The 17,331-nt window shown below is 38.1% G+C and overlaps 1 protein-coding gene across 1 annotated transcript in view; it reads left to right on the forward strand.

The window, feature by feature from the left end:
- The first annotated feature begins 3,970 nt into the window (after positions 1-3,970).
- COL9A1 (collagen type IX alpha 1 chain) overlaps positions 3,971-17,331 on the forward strand; it is a 65,451-nt gene continuing 52,090 nt past the window's right edge. Inside the window, exons 1-5 of the mRNA XM_032184945.1 lie at positions 3,971-3,984; positions 4,307-4,380; positions 5,769-5,846; positions 5,983-6,115; positions 12,136-12,532. Of these exons, the coding sequence (XP_032040836.1) occupies positions 3,971-3,984; positions 4,307-4,380; positions 5,769-5,846; positions 5,983-6,115; positions 12,136-12,532 (696 nt within the window). The remainder of the gene's footprint in view (positions 3,985-4,306; positions 4,381-5,768; positions 5,847-5,982; positions 6,116-12,135; positions 12,533-17,331) is intronic.

A 17,331-nucleotide genomic window follows, 5' to 3' on the forward strand; every position in this document is an offset into this window, starting at 1 on the left:
CATGAAGCTCTGGTGGAAGTTTGTCTGGTCTGATGTATATACCATTTCTGTTTGTGCCATCTCTGTTATACCATCTCCATGAACATCCCACAGAGATCTGCTGGATTTTGGAGACTGCACTGGGAAAGCCTGGATGTTCACAAACTGGCTTCAATGATAGCACAGTGAGGTTAAGCTGGAAGGATGATTATGCTGAGGAGATGATTCTGGCCCCATGTACTTCCAGATTTCTCTAAGTGACCTCTCGTATAAAGAAGCTGTTTGGTCTTTATGAAAAATGAAATCTGACAGCTTGGAAAGGAAAGCTGTTTTTCTTCCCATGCCAAAATTCATACAATTTTGGACAGAAAAGTACATTTTTATGATGAAGGTAAGGATTTATTGGCTAATAAATTATATGCTGAATTCCAGTGATGTGTTGGAACCTGGCAAGGATTATAGTTTTGCTGTCAATTCAATTACCCTAGACTTTTGGATGTTGGTTTAATTATTTGTTGTTGGTTTAATTAAATGGCGCTTAAGTCAGTGCAAGTTTTGCCCCTGATGTCAATGAGATCGGTCACAGGTCTAAGTTGTCTTAACTCTTAGAGTGATTAATAAAGAGCTGATCTTTCAGAAACACTATCAGTCATAGTGGTGTGCAGTTAATCTCGAACTATCAGAGCCAAACTCACGCAAGTTCAGTGAGTGGCATGTGCTTATACCAGAGTCTGTTAAAATACCAAGAGAACAGTCCATTGTCCTATAAGTAAGAACGAAGAAAGATGAAATGTGAAAAATAGATTTTTGTTATTGTGAACTGAATGATGAATGTGGCCTTAAGAATCTGAAGTTAAATGGGAAGAATGAAGGCACAATTTAAAAGAGAAGTACCATGTGATGCAGACGTGGCATTTCAGAGAAGATGAGATAAATAAAAAGCAACCTCCCTCAAGTCTTCTCCACTGCCCTTCTCCCCTCCAGCTGTGCCTGGAGGAGCAGGGGCAAGGCTGAGGCCAGCAACCATTTCTCTCTTGTGAGACCACTCGCTTGGGCTTTAGCAAAGCAGATTGGACTTTGGTTCCTCTGGTTCCCAAAGCTTGTTCGTGAGCCATCAATATCTGCAGGTATGCCTTAAATACTTTTCAGAGGAAGGACAAACTTGTCTAGTCTCTCCTAAAATTCCTGCTCGAAAGTACAGGCCAGTGACACTGAGCTTCTTCGAGACTAGTCAAACAATGAAATGTCAGGAGATGGCTTAACTTAGCCATCCCAAATTGCACTCAGCCCGAGCCTGAACTGAGGGACCTTCTTCTCTGCCACATTTAACAGCTCCTCCTGAGCCAAATGTTGGTTTCTGTGGTTTGTGTTGGATTGCGCCTTCTGAAAGTCTAACTACAGCCATCTCACTGGAACCTTTTTCATCACAGAGAGCAAGCCTTTATATCTGCAGGAGAAGCTGGGTCCACCTAATTTATTTGCTATTTCCCTGGCAAGACCACAGTCTTACCAGACAGCTGTGCAAATGCATGTTCACCAATTCAAGCTACACATAAGAAAAGGAATATGGAATCAGACATATGAGGAGGGGATGTGAAGTCAGATGTGTGAGCACACTTTTAAACACCTAGTGAGGTGATGACATTCCTACATGGCTTGTCTTCAGGAGATATTTGATCAAAGTCACCAAACCTTAGCTAAACAACAGAGATATTTTTGGAGAATCACATTCTATGTTGTTTAATTAATCTACTTTCAAGGGTTTAGCGGTTGTTTTTTAGGTGATGAATTCCCAAGCAAGTGGCTAAACATCAATTACAGTGCACTGAAAATTTCTGAAAAAAAAATAAATCTGTATTAGCCTATTTATGTATTAGCCTTCATAAAAACAGAAAAACACAAAGTGACAAAGAGACACATCAGAATACTCACGTCTTCTGAATCCGTATACCAGTTGGACAGGGACTGTCCCTGTGACCCTCAGCAAGGTATATAAGATACCTTCTCCATCTATCTCAGTTTACATCTACATGGAATGGGAATAATATTGACCAGATCATGGGGCTATTAAATCAGCTACCACTAGTTTGTCTGTTAACATTTATCGGGCTCTTTGAAGATAATGTGATAATTATTAGTAGAACACCTAATCAGAAGGTTCGTTGTAGATTGTGAGTTTTGTTTCAAGTGGAAGGCATCAGGATGCACACAGGACAATCAGAGACTATTAGCATCTTTTAAAGCGTTTTCCTTTTCTCACAAATAGAATAGCAAATGAGTTTTCCAAGCCTTAATTACATCATTTTATTTCATTAAGTATGTCTTTTGAAGATGCTGGATTGGGAGAAGACATATTACAGGTACAAAATAACCCCTTGAGAATCACTGAAATGAAATGCAAATGAAAATAGATTATAGATTGTTCAGAAACCGAGTATGTGTTTTCCAAATTTCTCTGAACAAGCTTCCCCCCCTCTTTGGAGGGCATTATGTCTGTTTGAACAGCCCCAGACACAAGCAATGTCAGGCTTCTTTTTGCTGTGTGCCCAAAATATTTGCTAATCTATTCGAAGATGGTATAGATATGTCTCCATATCTAACTACTTGGATGGCTTTTTCTTCCTTAATGCTGCTGTAAATAAATTGACAATATGAAGCAGTCTCAAGTGCACACTGCCTGCCACAACCTCCCATTTGATGAAAGAGATGGTTTGACACCTAACTCTTCCATTCCTTCACAAATTTGTTACTCCTTATAAACCCCGAGTGCTCTCATTTGTTCTTTCCCATGCCACATCATCCCTTTCCCTTCCTTATAGCTTCATGGGACTTCCCCATCACTCCCTCCTGCTCCTTATAAATTCCTCTTGCATCCTACAGGTATCACTGCATGCCACAACAGTAATATTAGCATGGTGGATAAGTGACTCAGGTTTGTGGTGACTTCAGCAAACTTATTGTGAAATCTAAATAATATTTCTCCAATTTTTAATTTTCTTAATTGACAGTAGTTTCATCTGCCCATTCTGGCACATGTTGTAGATTGACCATCATGATGCTAGACTACAAGCCTCCTGGTGTTTACCTTTCTCTTGATGGGGGAAAAAGTGGTGTTACTCAAGATCTGTGATTATCTGCTTGATCAGGCATCTTTGACTCCAGCAACTATCAGGACTTCTTGGCTTTTCACCCCTTTCCTTTGGTCTTTTCATGCATACAGATTTTAGGCTCTCTCACTGTCTCTAGCCATGTGAACAAATGCAAACAAATGTCTTTCTGTGTCCAAACGTGTGCATTGTCTATGGAAAACAAGTGCTTTATCAACTGAAGAACAGGAGTCTACTTTGTAGTGCCTGTGTGTACATGTATTCCTTAAAAAGGCTCAAGTTTAAGCAATAAAACCCCTTTTAAATAATTGGTTTTATTCAGAAGGATCAACTGGGACATCTCCAGCTAGGCTTCTCCTGAGACCGTCAGATGAATAAATCAGTGAGAAATAAAACTATCTCCTTTCTAGGACTGGCCTCTTCTCGTGAAGCTTTTAGCCTTAACACCGTGTCAGGGCCACCAGTTTTCTCAAAAATCCCTTGGTACATGTAATTCTTTCATCTGCCTCGCTGAACAGCAGACCCTGCCATTTGGCGACTGGCATCACTTAACTCACATTTTCTTAATCTCTCTACCCTGATGCTGGCATAAGCAGCAGCCTTTTCTTTGCTCTCTTGGCATCTTTGTGCTCAGCTGGCTCCTGAGATCCGCCCTCAGACCCCACCAGGACACACGTCTGTCCAGCCCCCACCTCCTTCCCTTCACAAGGTTAAAACCGACCCAGCAGCCGCACCTCCCTCCCTGCTGAGTCCTGCATGGGGCAGAAGGAGCCGTCTGCACCCATTCACACTCTCCTTGACAGGGCTAATGACAGGGAACCAGAGAGTGTGAATATCTACACCAAATATTCACATGAGAGAAGTGAAGAAAAGCAGCAGTGAAGATGAAAAGCAACTGGTAAGAGAACAAGTGGGATTTAGAGAAATCTGTAAATAAGAGATTAGAACAGTTAAAGCTGTCTTTGCCAACTGCCTTCTTTGTTGTTTGTTTTCATGACAGCATTATATGAAAGAAATGGTAATAGCAAGAACTTTGTAGACATGTTTTATTATAAGGACAAAGATAAAATTTCTCGTGTAAAGAAATTGTCTTGTCAAGTCTGTTAGTAAATTCTTACCTCATGGTTTTATACACTTAATATGCATGACTGAGGAGAAAGTCAACAGCAGAATCTGTCAGAAACTATACATTCATACTGGAGTTTGCTTTCTGTTTACAGGAGAATTACAGCTTTCTTGTACGTGTGTAGTTTTCTGGGGTCTTTCGTCTCAGCTACCATCCAGCAACAATCAAGTAAGGAGATAGACTTTATCTGCCTTTCCTCTTTCTGTAATTTTGACTGTCAAAAGAATTATTCTGAGCTTATTCAAAATTAAAATCCTCTCTAGCTAGCCATCACAACAGAAAGATAGAACTACCTGTGTGTGTATGTATGTATCCATGTATATATAAAGAAAGAGGGGAAAAAGTGAGAGCTATGTGTATTATTTTAAATGCACTATTAGATGTATTTTTTAAGGTAAAGATTAAAATCTGCATATAGGTGGTAGGTACATGACACAAATTCCCCCTCCTCCCTCTCCTCCCCATCTTTCAGTGCTCCTAGTTAGATATTAGTCTGCTATATATGGCAACAAACTGGTTCCACTTTATTTGCTGGGAATAAAATATAAATGGTTGGATGTCTGCCATAAGTCTCATCAAATAATATAGAATGAGGCTATTTCTAAGGTGTAACATGTCAGCTTGAATGTTCCCTTTAAGCCTATGTTGTCAGAAGGAAACCCACATTTATGGTTGAGCCCTTGCAGCACACAAGAGGCTCTCTGTAGGTTAGAAATGTATCTCCTTCCAACTTGCATTCTTCATTCTTCCCCAACCAGACTCTACTAACATTTTCCATATTGACCTGATACTGGACTTGCACAGAATTCTGAAATTATTTGAATAAATTTTTATTTTCCCTTCTTTCTTCCTTAAATTAGGGAAATCAGCTGGGTCTCCACTTCATTATGGGGCTTCTTGGCAGATAATATTCAGAAAAATTACATTTTAAAATTTGCTTTCTTCAAACAAATGTCTTCCACGTTCTTGCTTGGATCAGTAAAAAAAAGTCTGTAAATCCTTCTTACCCCTACCACGTATTTCATGAATCAGATTTTCTCTGATCAGACGTGGCCCAGTGGATGGTGGGAACACCTGGAATACCAGAGAGGATGGAAGAAGTGCCAACAATTTCTCCCCTTCTCCCCTCAACAGCCTCTTTAGTTGGCATAAAGCTTGTTTAAGTTTCCTTTGGATTAGGAACACTATTGATTTGGGCAACAGGCTTTTTTTTTTTTTTTTTTAAGTTTGCGTAAACCAGAAAAAATTCCAGACCTAAAACTCCTAACACTGCAGGTCTTCTTATGCTGGTACAATTATTCCTCCATAACTCTGCTAGAAAAGAATAACAACTCCCTCATTTAAAGGTCTAATAAATCAAATAATGACTCATTTGAAATTTGGAGCTCCCTAGAAACAGATGTTTATTTTATTTGACCTCTGGCTTTACCAAGTACACTTTACATTTATTATTTATAGTTCTATTTAATTCATAAAATTCTTACAATTGCTTCAATTAATTTTTTAAGGTGATCTCTCTGCAGACACATGGTTAACTAATTCACCCCTTTTTGCAGGACTACCAGCCATCCTGGGTGCTAGTCGGAGAACTGATCTCTGTCCAACAATTAGGATTGGCCAAGATGACTTACCAGGCAAGTATCATCTGACCTTTTCAGGAAATAGCAGATGTTCAGAAACTCTAATATTCAAGTTATATTCAGCTCTGTCACTGCTGAAATTAAATTAAAATAAAAGTTATATTTTGGGCATATGTATTTTTTCTTGTAGGCTTTGACCTGATTTCTCAGTTCCAAATAGAAAAAGCTGCTTCCCGAGGAGTTATCCAGAGAGTGGTGGGTTCCACTGCTCTACAAGTGGCTTATAAATTGGGACCCAATGTAGACTTCAGGATCCCAACCAGGTAATTTTCTTTGCTGCTTGATTTTAAAATATAAACATTTTGCAAGTTTATTATTTAAGTAATCCTCTCTGTAGTTAGATGACCTCATTTACAAAGTTTTTGAAAGGGAAAGATGAATTCAACTTCTATACATTTTTTTTTTTCATTGACACTACCAGACTAGGTTGATTCTGTAATAGCAATTTCGGGGACAGCCACGTTCCTCTACCAGTGGTATTGCTCAGGGTTCCTGCAGGTCTGCTGAAAGAAATATATTCACCTCTAGAAAGTGAGGCCAAAAGCAGAGAGGTGAAGCAAAGACAACAAGAGGACAATAATGAAAGTTTTCTTAAAACATTGAAACAAAGAGATTTTCCTTATCCTTTGAAGGCTGCAGAGACAAGAATTGAAAATTTTTGTGTTTGTTTGTTCGCTTGCTTGCTTGCTTGCTTTTTTGGATAACTGTTACGTGCATGTTCCTGGCTGATTTATGATCACTTAATCTACAAAGGATGATAGCTATTATTTAGCGTGTCACAGGCAAATTGCAACAGGAGCCACTATTTCGGAATCTAATTATGTTAGTTCTTTAGATGCCAGACCTGGTGCAGGTGAAGGAATAGAGACAGTACAACAGGGTAGAGAAGTCTTTGTCAAACTTGTGCAACCTTGCATTCTGGTCCAGCACCTGATGTCATTAAGAGTTCCTTTAATTAGCAATTGACTGGCATAGCCTTCATTGGACTACTGTTTCAGGTAGAAATAATTGGAGAGCAAAGTATTTCTGTTGTACCCCAGCTATCACTGACAAGTTTTGCTTGCTGCAGTCTTCCCCAGCTTTTGACTCTATAGCCATTAGGTTACCCAGTTTTGAGTTTAACTGGTTGGTTGCATTGGACTCGATTACTTTCCCTCACAGTGGCAAATCAAGGCTGCTAGTGCATAAAGATGAACCCAAACACAGAGAGAAAATGCGATCTTCATTTTATGAAAAAATGTAGATTCTCATATTCTCAACTTGTGCATTTTATCTCAGAAAGAGTCTGAGATATCAAAGCTATAATATTTTCAAGAAGGTTTAGATGTATTGCTGTAAATGGCCCTAGCGATATGCTTGATACACACAAATAATCTCTAATCAAGCCTATACCAGCTTTGTTAATATGCTGTGACATCTGAGCTGACTGCTGCCACTGGGCTTGTTGGCTTGGTGTGGTGCTGTATTATCAAGGATTTACCACATTCATGATGCTGACTGGCACCCTCAGTCAGCGCTGTGCCATCACACCGCAATGCTAGCTCACAGTTTACCTGAAATTTCAGTTTGTCATAGGGCCTGCCTGCCACTATTCATTCAATGTGTATTAGGAATAGTAAAATTTAGGCTGGTGTATGATCATTACACTAACCTGTATTAGTCAACATTACAGTGGCTATGGCATGGGAATGAGAGCTCAGTTAGCTGGCTGTGGCTCAGTATATTTATTCAGTCTTTGCTGTAGAACTAGCTTACACAGTAGCTGAAGGACTTAGCTTTAAAAAGTGTGCATAGTTTCCTTAAAATCTATGAAATTGCAACTTGGTCTTTTTGCTGCTTAGCTTACTTGCCAAGGTTCAGAAGTATGTCCCAGAATGAATAGAGTTTATAGAATTTAAGTAATAATTGTAATGTTTTTTAATTACAAGCTTAAAAAATATTTTACAACAAAGGAATATGCTTGCGATATGTTTTTAAGTGGGGAAAAAGGCTAGCTGCCTTTATGTGCTGGATGAAGTCTTAATCCTTTGACTTCACAAATGGGAATCCCATTGCCGGTGTCATGTCACAAGGCCCCTAAGTCAACACCTGCATGGAAAAATAATGCCAGGGAATATTCCAAGGCATTCATACATTAACATCTACACTGTTAAAATATTGTGCAAGACCTTGACATGGTTTTGGTCCATACTAATTAACACTCTTAAAAAAAATCCTGGGTACTGCTTGACAGTTAGCATTAGGTCATGGACCTTAGACCATGTTGTAGGTGGTCATTGTGTTTTGGAAGTAAGCAGTACTTTTAAGTAAGAACTTTCTCTTGCCAAGTGAACTTAGTATCAGAGAACAGTTCTGGGCACACTGAACTTAGTAGCACTAATGTGGACAATGAATCTACAAGCTATATCTCTTTGCCTGCAGTCTCTTCTCTGCAGAAAGAAGAGCAATGTAAAAATGTAAACTGCCTTTTGAACAGTGCTTGTTCTGGGGGGAGTTGTGTACTGGAGACCACTTTAAAAGATGACTTAAAAAACACTAAGATGGGAAATTATAAAATGAAAATAAGAAGTCTACAAAGCGTTTTCAGTAAACTTGGAATATCCAGAGAATTTCATAAGCTGATTTCCTGGTTTTTCCTTTGGCAATAATGCTTCCCTACAAAGTAATGCGCCTCAAATGCCTGGAGGTGTGGCTTTCCTACATCCAGCCACCAAAGTTGTTTGGGTGCTTTTCTATTTTGCATTACATGTAAGATACCTTACATAGTACCACTCCATTGATATTGATGATGACACTATAATGGAAAAGAAAAAAAAAAAAAGCAACTAAGAATCTAATTAGCTCATAAGAGAAATAATTAGCTCAGACCTGGATGCTTCTGAAGAATAAAGACCAGCCGAGGGTAATGAGTCCTAGCAAATGGCTTCTGGCTAATGACTTTGGACAATTGCTTTTAAAAATGCTTAGTTAGTTAGTTAGTTTTCTACTGTTATTGCCTTTTTTTTTTTTTTTTTTAAATGTCTGCCAGATAGTTCCTGCTAGGTCAGCTGTGATTCTGGGCTTCAGGAGGTGCAGATGCAAAAGAACCCACACCTGTGGGTATATAATACTGCATTACCATTACATTACCATGAAGTTGGTCAGAGGGATTTCAACAGACGTTTCTAGTTGATTGCACTAACATTTCTAAAATCTTCATTTAGCAAGGAGTAAGTTATCACAGTGGGAAATGGAGCCCATCTAAGAAACTAACTCTTGAAAAAACATAATAAAGCAGGTGGTTATTTTGCAGTATTCAAGCCTGTAGTTAACATTTTAAAATACTCTGTTGCTCTTAATGAATTTTGAAGACAATGACGCTATTTAGTGTTTCCACTGCCTACTCAGTCAAATCATCTTGTTTGTATTGATGCCTGATTTGTAGGACTCAGCCTTAAAATTTTAAAGAAATATTTCTGGTAAGCACTCAAGCTATCAGAATAATAAGACTATAAGGTATTTATGAAACAAAAGGAAAAGAAAAGAGTGGTGTTTCAGAAGCTTCCTTAGATGAATTACAGATGGGGAAAAACTGTGTACTGAAATGCATTGGCAGGACTAAAGCCAATGGGATTGCTTTTCATTACCATGGGAGTAACAGAGATGAGAATCTGTCTCTGCTTTACTTAAATTATAAATCTTACACAGTTACAGTCCAACACACAGTATGTTTCTGGTGTTGGTCAGTGTTTAGTTATGCTGATATTTTGTCGTTTGTCTAATGGCAGCAGCTCTTCTGATTTGTTATTATTATGTTTTTAAATATAAATATTCATGTTTGTGCACTGATTTTTTATTGTTTTATAAAGTATACTGTTTATAAAGTATTTCTTATACTTTAATTTCCTTTTACCAATATCACAGAGTCTTGCACAGCTTCTCTTCTTTGTATAACACTCAAAAAAGTTAAAGTAATTCTTTTCTGTTTTAATTTCTGAGTAAGAAGGAGAACCCATATGATGGCTTTTTTTTTTTTTTTTTTTTTTTAAACTATAGCTATTATTTCTCTCTCTCTCTCTCTCTCTCTCTCTCTCTCTCTTTTTTTTTTTTTCTTTCCTTTCTTTCATTTATTTTTCCCAGTAGGTCAGATGAGGTGAGAATCTGTGCAATATTTTCAGCAGTGTTACTGTGAGAGTAAAACTTATCTGTGCAGAGAAGGAATGCAAGTCTCTCTTCAGAGGATCTGGGATTAGTAATGTTTCTTTTAGCTGTAAGGCTTGGCGTGTCAGATCCCCCCAGAGCCACTGAACTTAACAGAAAGTGGAAAGTCACATGGAATTTAGTTTAAAAATTACCTAAAAATAAAAAAATAATATCTTTGATAGGATAGTAGTAAAAACAGCTGTTGTCCAAGAACATACAGTGAGATTCAGCAAATGAAGAAATAAATGGCTTGGGTGAGCTAAGGTTTTAGCAGTAGAGGAGACTGAAATACTTGTTTAAGAGATGTTATAGAAGGATGCAGAGGTCCATAAGGGATGTGCTGACTGGGTCAGGAGCTTAGCAAAGTTTAATGTGCATCAGAAAGGGGTTAAGGAGTGTGTTTGCAGAGCAGGAATATATATATATAAATATGTTGCATAAGCTAGAAGCCTAACAAAAGGAAAGACTGTGGACAGCAGTAAACACTGGAAAGTGCTCAGAATACGAGGACAGGTAAAGTGTCCACACATCACTGGCATTTGCTTTTAAGATGGCAAGATACAAACCAAAACACAACACAACAAGCTAGACAAAATCCCACCAAACAAAGCCAGCTGGGCCAGAAAATTGCATCTGCAGTCACCAGCAAAATGAGTCACAGCAAAGCGCAGACAACTTAAAGATGCTGGCAAGGAGCCCCCTCTCCCACCTGCGTATATCTCTGCGCCTTGTGCAAGGAGATAATCTTCCAGCCAAGTGTTCCCGTTCCTCATACAGCAGCTTTCCCTGCAGCTGAAGTACATATCAGACTCCAGGCTCACGGGGAAGGAGCAGGGACGCTAGCAGTTCGGGTGGTTTATTATTAAAGTGAAGCTGCTGCTGCTGCCAGGCTTTCCCAGTCCTTCTGAAATCTTGGTGAGACTGTGCCGTCGCCTGCTGGAATATGATTGTACTACAGCTTTGGACATATTACCACTAAGAAATGTGAAGTACGCTCTTACCAACTCAGTAATCATCAAGGATACAGAATAAGAACTATTTTTTTTTCGTTTTTTCCCCTTTTTTTATCTCAGCCTAAGGTTGGAGGTTCACTAATGGCTAAATTCCTGCTGACATAGGATTGATCTGCCACACAAAAATAATCTTTGTTCAAAATGTCTACTTGCCTAAGGAGTTATTTTAATGAATGCTCATGACAAAAAAGCCCTGCATGTCTCCATACTTAAGAATTTTAGTCAAATACATTTTGTGTGTGTGTGTGAAATTCTTAAATGTGGATATGTGGCAAACAATGTGTCAATGTCAACTCAATTTTGGCACTGTGATCTTACCATCTATAGAATATGAAAAGGCATCTTTTAAAAATATTCTACCAGTTTCACTGACACATTTGAGCTAAAAAATGGCATCTCTATTTGAAACAGTGATACAGCTAGTAGTACGTGTTTGTGTTATAGGAGTACAAAACAATGAAACATGTAATAAGTCGCAGATCTTCCCCTGCTACTTGTAGCCTCATGGTTCAGTGCCACAGGACACAATGCATTTTTAATGTAGGTTCTCACTGTGTGCATGATTGTCGGTGAATGATCTGTTGTATGATTACTGCTGAAGTGATAGCTAATGCATTAACAAAGTGGTTATTATCAGACTGAACAAGAAAACGCCTTTGCTAGATACATTCTTATGTCTTCAAAAATAAAAACAGTTTTACACTATTTACCTAACCAATTGAAAGTCACACTAAGTTGATTTTGTAAGTCTAATATTAGAAACAGCATGATTGTAGGATAGACTTTCTAAATGTAAAGTACTAGCCTGCTGTTGCTTGATCCATTACACTTCAAAAAGGTTATCATAAATACTTCACAATGAAGGAAGAAGAACCCACATTTCTGAACCAGTTTATTTTGCCATCAGTTACACCAATTACTCAAAAAGGTATGTCATTTTGGGACTCTACAGGTAGAAGATAAAAAGAATGATAAAAGAATGTTTAAAATATGGTTCCACTGAGGAACTGATTTTTATTACTCTGCTGTGGTATGTGGAGGTTTTCAGAAGAAATACAACAAATTTACTCTATTTTGATCCTACACAGTGCAATATATTCCAATGGATTGCCTGATGAGTATTCCTTTCTTACTACTTTTCGGATGAGTGGACCCACACTTCAGAAATACTGGACTATTTGGCAGATTCAGGATTCTTCAGGAAAAGAACAAGTTGGAGTGAATCTTAATGGTCCAATGAAAAGTGTCGAGTTTTCTTATAAAGGAGTGGATGGAACTCTCCAAACTGCATCATTTTTACATTTGCCTTTCTTGTTCGATTCCCAATGGCACAAGCTCATGATAAGTGTGGAAACAAGCAGCGTCACACTTTTCATTGACTGTATTAAAATAGAAACCCTAAACATAAAACCAAAAGGGAAAATCAGTGTTGATGGCTTCGCTGTGCTTGGAAAGCTTAAAAATAATCCTCAGATTTCAGTTCCGGTAAGTATCAAAGCCTTAAATTACTACAAAAAATGTTTTACAAGATCTTTACACTTAATCTTTTTCATGGAATGCATCTTCATATATTTCCTGAAAACATAAAAGGCAGCACTTGGCAGGTAAGTACTATGATTTTCAAATTTTGCATATATAGATATCCTGTGGAAGGTAAGGGGTCACCCAGGTTATGTCTAAATTTCAATAGTAAAATGTTTTAGACACCCACGCTTCTGTCACTGGATTCTGCTGTCTGGATATATCAGCTGCTAGTTTCCTTGTTTGCATCATATGTTGAGCTTGATCTAGAAGGAAACCTCAGGACATGGGCCTGGGGACTGTACTCACACCAAAGAGAGCAAGAATTGGGACCTTTCACTCCTATGTGTGAACCAACCATCAGCAAAAGATAATTAGTTCTGTCTCTGTCAGAATAAATATTTTAAATAGTTAATACAAAGGGAATATCTTCTGCAAGAGATTGACGGGAGTCCTTATTTACTCAACTCTGATGTTCACACAAGAAGTAAGAGAACCATGTTTACACTGGTGCTAAATCAGAGATTTATCTTCACTATTTTATACCTCAGGAAACTCTTCCAGTCATTGTGTTACCTGGTATGATCCTGTTGACAGAATTGTTTTCTCTTTAATTGGCTTGATTTTTATTTTTATTTTTTTTTTTCCAAAAAGACTGACCCAGAGTAGACAGCTAATTCTTAAAGAGGGTTCTTGTTAATGGGCACCATAGGATGCATAAGCATACTTCCTATCCTATATCCTGGAAGTATAATATCAGAGTCCAGGTCCAATCCAAGTGAAGGGCCTAGCAGAGATGAGACATAAAGCCCACTCAGCTCCACAATACTTCTCCTGGCTACCTCAGGACATCCCATCCCCATATCCTGACTTCTGCAAATCCTTTTCTTAGATATTAACTTTCCTTGTGCATTGTACTAGATACCTAAACTCACTGTAGAGTGTTCCTTTATTCTGTGTAGCAACACTAGGCAATGAAATTCTATTTTATATCCTGTTAGAGGATTTAATGCTAAAAATATCCTCTTCGTGCTACTATATTTTGGGGAGAGTTGTTTTGTGGAGAAAATAACATTGGGGCTGACCTACAGAAAATATTGAATGCTTTTGTGACCTTCTACCAAGAAAACTGAATCTGAAAAACCCCAGGGGTTTTATTATTTGGTTATCTGATTTAGTTTCCAAGATGAGTGATTAATATAAAACACAGAGAAAGTGACATACCTATAACTTCTGACAGAAAACAATTTGTAGCTGTCACATCTGCATTTTACCTTTTAGACATCTGTGAAAGTGTTTTTCTCAGGCACTGTTTTTTCAGCTAATGAGTCATACTGCACTTTATGCTGAATAATAGGAGAATTTTTTCCCATGGTAGCAATAAATGACATTTAAAACTTTGGAAAGGATTTTTCTGTATTCACTTTGTAGATTAAAAGGAAATAGTTTCAAAATACTGTTGAAAAAATGCAGAAGACAACTGCAAAATTCCATACATTTTCCTGTTCCTTTCCCAAGGATCCTCTGTAAGTGCCTTAAAAACATATAAAATGAATAGTAAGGTATAGGGCATTCATTTTAAAATGACTTGGATGGCAAAAAGAGAATTACCTGCTTAACATATTGTAACCATTTCTCATACTACTACATTGCAGATTTGCAGCAGCTTTGAAGTAAAATGCATGAAGTGAGATAATCTTGCATTACCTATATCTCATATTATCTGCCAAAATTGAATGAACTTCAAAGGCCAAATGTCTCAAGAAAAGTATCCTCTCATACTTTGTCACTTCTGTATGTGTAGGCAACACTATTGCACCAGATAGAAATCAGATTTACTTGAAAAATGGTGAGAGAAAGCTGCCACAGATATCTGAAAGTGGCTGCCTAGGTAAGTTGCTCTAGATGTGGGTTGGGAAACATCAGTAGGTGAAAAGTTACACCAATTCTGTTGAGAACAAAAACTGATCTTTGAAAATTTCATTTCAGTAATGCTGAAGTTGATACTGTTAGGATTAGCTGCATGTTTTGCTGACTGTTCTGAGGGATATGAGTAGATGAATGGATGGATGGGATGATGAAAAGTTTACATATTCTAGGCATGACCCTAGGATGAAAAAAATTCCACCCTAACACCACATTCTTCTTTGGAAAGATATCTAGATTAAATGCACAGAAGGATGTAGGCATTATGGATTATAGCTCCCAGTATGCAGTGCTACAGTAAACCATGCCCTCAAGCTAGACACACAGACATGCCTTTAAAAACAAGGAGGGTTTCTGTTGCGTGCAGAAGTAATGATTGGAAGTGGCAGCCTACAGACTAGGAAAGAGATGTAGTATTAAGGTGACATTGGCAAGAACTTGGATTTCTACCCATTCTTCATTGGTGCTCTGGCTGACACTTATTAAGGCAGCCCTACAGAGAAGGAATTGGGGATACCGGTGGATGAAAAGCTTGGCATGAGCCAGCAGTGCACACTTGTGGCCCAGAAAGCCAACTGCATCCTGGGCTGCATCAAAAGAAGCAGGGCAGCAGCTGGAGGGAGGTGATTATCCCCCTCTGCTCTGCTCTCGTGAGACCCTGCCTGGAGTGCTGCATTCAGCTCTGGGGTCCCCAGCACAAGAAGGACATGGACCTATTAGAGTGAGTCCAGAGGAGGGCCACAAAGATGATCAAAGGGCTGGAGCACCTCTCCTATGAAGAAAGGTTGAAAGAGCTGGGGCTGTTCAGCCTGGAGAAGAAAAGGCTCTGGGGAGACCTCATTGCGGCCTTTCAATATATATGTAAGGGGGCTTGTAAGAAAGACAGACACTTATTATTTTTTTAATTATTTTTATTTTTTTAACCAGGGCCTGTAGTGGCAGTACAAGGGGCAATGGTTTCAGACTGAAAGAGGGTAGCCTTATATTGGACATTTAGGAAGGCATTTTCATGATGATGGTGGTAAGGCCCAGAGAAGGTTGCCCAGAGAAGCTGTGGATGCCCCATCCCTGGAGGTGTTTAAGGCCAGGTTGGATGGGTCTTTGGGCAACCTGGTCTGGTGGAAAGTGTACCTGCCTATGACAGAGGAGTTGGACTAAATAATCTTTAATGGACCCTTCCAACCCAAGCCATTCTGTGATTCAATGGTTTTGGCTAAGATTAAAGAAGTTGGGAAAAGCAGAAGAAGAAAATTAGAATTTTCCTCCTTCCTCTTCAGCCATGTTTTTTTGTCTGTTTGTTTTGTGTCCCCATGTTTTGCAGAGACCTTTTTTTTTTTTTTTTTTTTTTTTCTTTTTCCAGTGATGCATACAAACAAGGAGCAGTGAATAGGTTGGGCTCCTCAGACATTTTGTGAGGGAAGAGTGTCCAGCATTAACTTCTGTCTCATCTATGTTTAAGCACTTACACCATTAGGCACTGGTATGAAGCTCCTTGAGGTTGGAAGAATGTTAAGTATGGGTCACACTGCTTCAAGGATGAAAAGACAAAATGTTATTTTTCACTTATAATTCACCATTTATTATGCAAAATGTTTGTTTACCCCTTTAAAATGTTTATGGAAATATTCAAACATATTTAGTGCATTTTTGGGGAAAAATAAAATCTTTTACATAAGGTAGGCCTTAAAACAGGAATATGTTCCACATTTTTTGCCAAAAAGCACTGGAACAAACTGCCAAGGAAGGAAGAATGTAAGCATCACGTTAAATTTTTAAACCAAGTCTGGACATCAAAAAATATACTTTAATTCAGACAGTGCTGTGGGCTTGACATAAAACTCACTAGATAGAAATGGCTTGTTCATGGCCTGTACTCTGAAGTCAAAACTGTCAATGGTGTTGGTCCAGCCTGATACTATAAAAACATAGATTTAGGGAAGCCATATGCTCTGGCATTACAATAAAGAATCACAGGATGATGGACTAGAAACTTTAAAATGTGTTTTTATACTGCACAAGTTTGTGTTTTGGCCCATGTATTTGGTTTCTCTTAAAATGGAGTAAATAAATCTATGGTTAGGTACGTCCTAGGCTTATCCTATAACTTGCTTGACTATATTTAGTTTAAACATCTCAGCACTCTTGGTTATTTAATATGTCCCGTGCACAATTTCTAATTTATTTCCAAGCATTGTTAAAGTATATGACTTCCAGTGTTAACAATTTTTAAAGGACATAAGTTACGTTTCCTGGTTTTCTTCTTTTTATTTATTTATTTATTTATTCAGTATTCCATGAGTGCTCTATTTATCTTGCAGAATAGGTCAACTTCTTACAGGTGCACTATAATACATGTCATTTTAAAAGAGATTTTTTATGGCTTGTTGTTACTGTGATTGCCTCAGAGTAATGGAGTTCCGTTAGAAACTGGCTTGCCTTTGAGTCTTTACAAAGATTTATCCCAGGATTTCTGGAATGTTTTATAGAGGGCAAATTTTTATACGGGTTTACAGCTGCATTTTATCTTTTCTTAGATAAAAAAGAAAATAGTTCTTTTTATCTAAAAGTAATTCAAATAATCGACTATAAACTCTAAGCAATACAAGATATATCATCAGCTCAAAACTGAAAAAGAATTTACCTCCTGAATCCCATGTTTGCTAAGAAAAGGTAAGGGCATTCATTTCCTACTGCTCAAATATTAACTGCTGTGAGATGGTGTAAATTACCTCAGTTTCTGTGATTTCAAAGGCACTACCCTGATTTTCTCATAATTGTCACTAAACAGTTGGCTAGAAGTGATCCTACATCATTATTTCATCTACATTTAATGCTGT

This window comes from Aythya fuligula, chromosome 3, assembly GCF_009819795.1.
Source record: "Aythya fuligula isolate bAytFul2 chromosome 3, bAytFul2.pri, whole genome shotgun sequence".
Classification (NCBI taxonomy): domain Eukaryota; kingdom Metazoa; phylum Chordata; class Aves; order Anseriformes; family Anatidae; genus Aythya; species Aythya fuligula.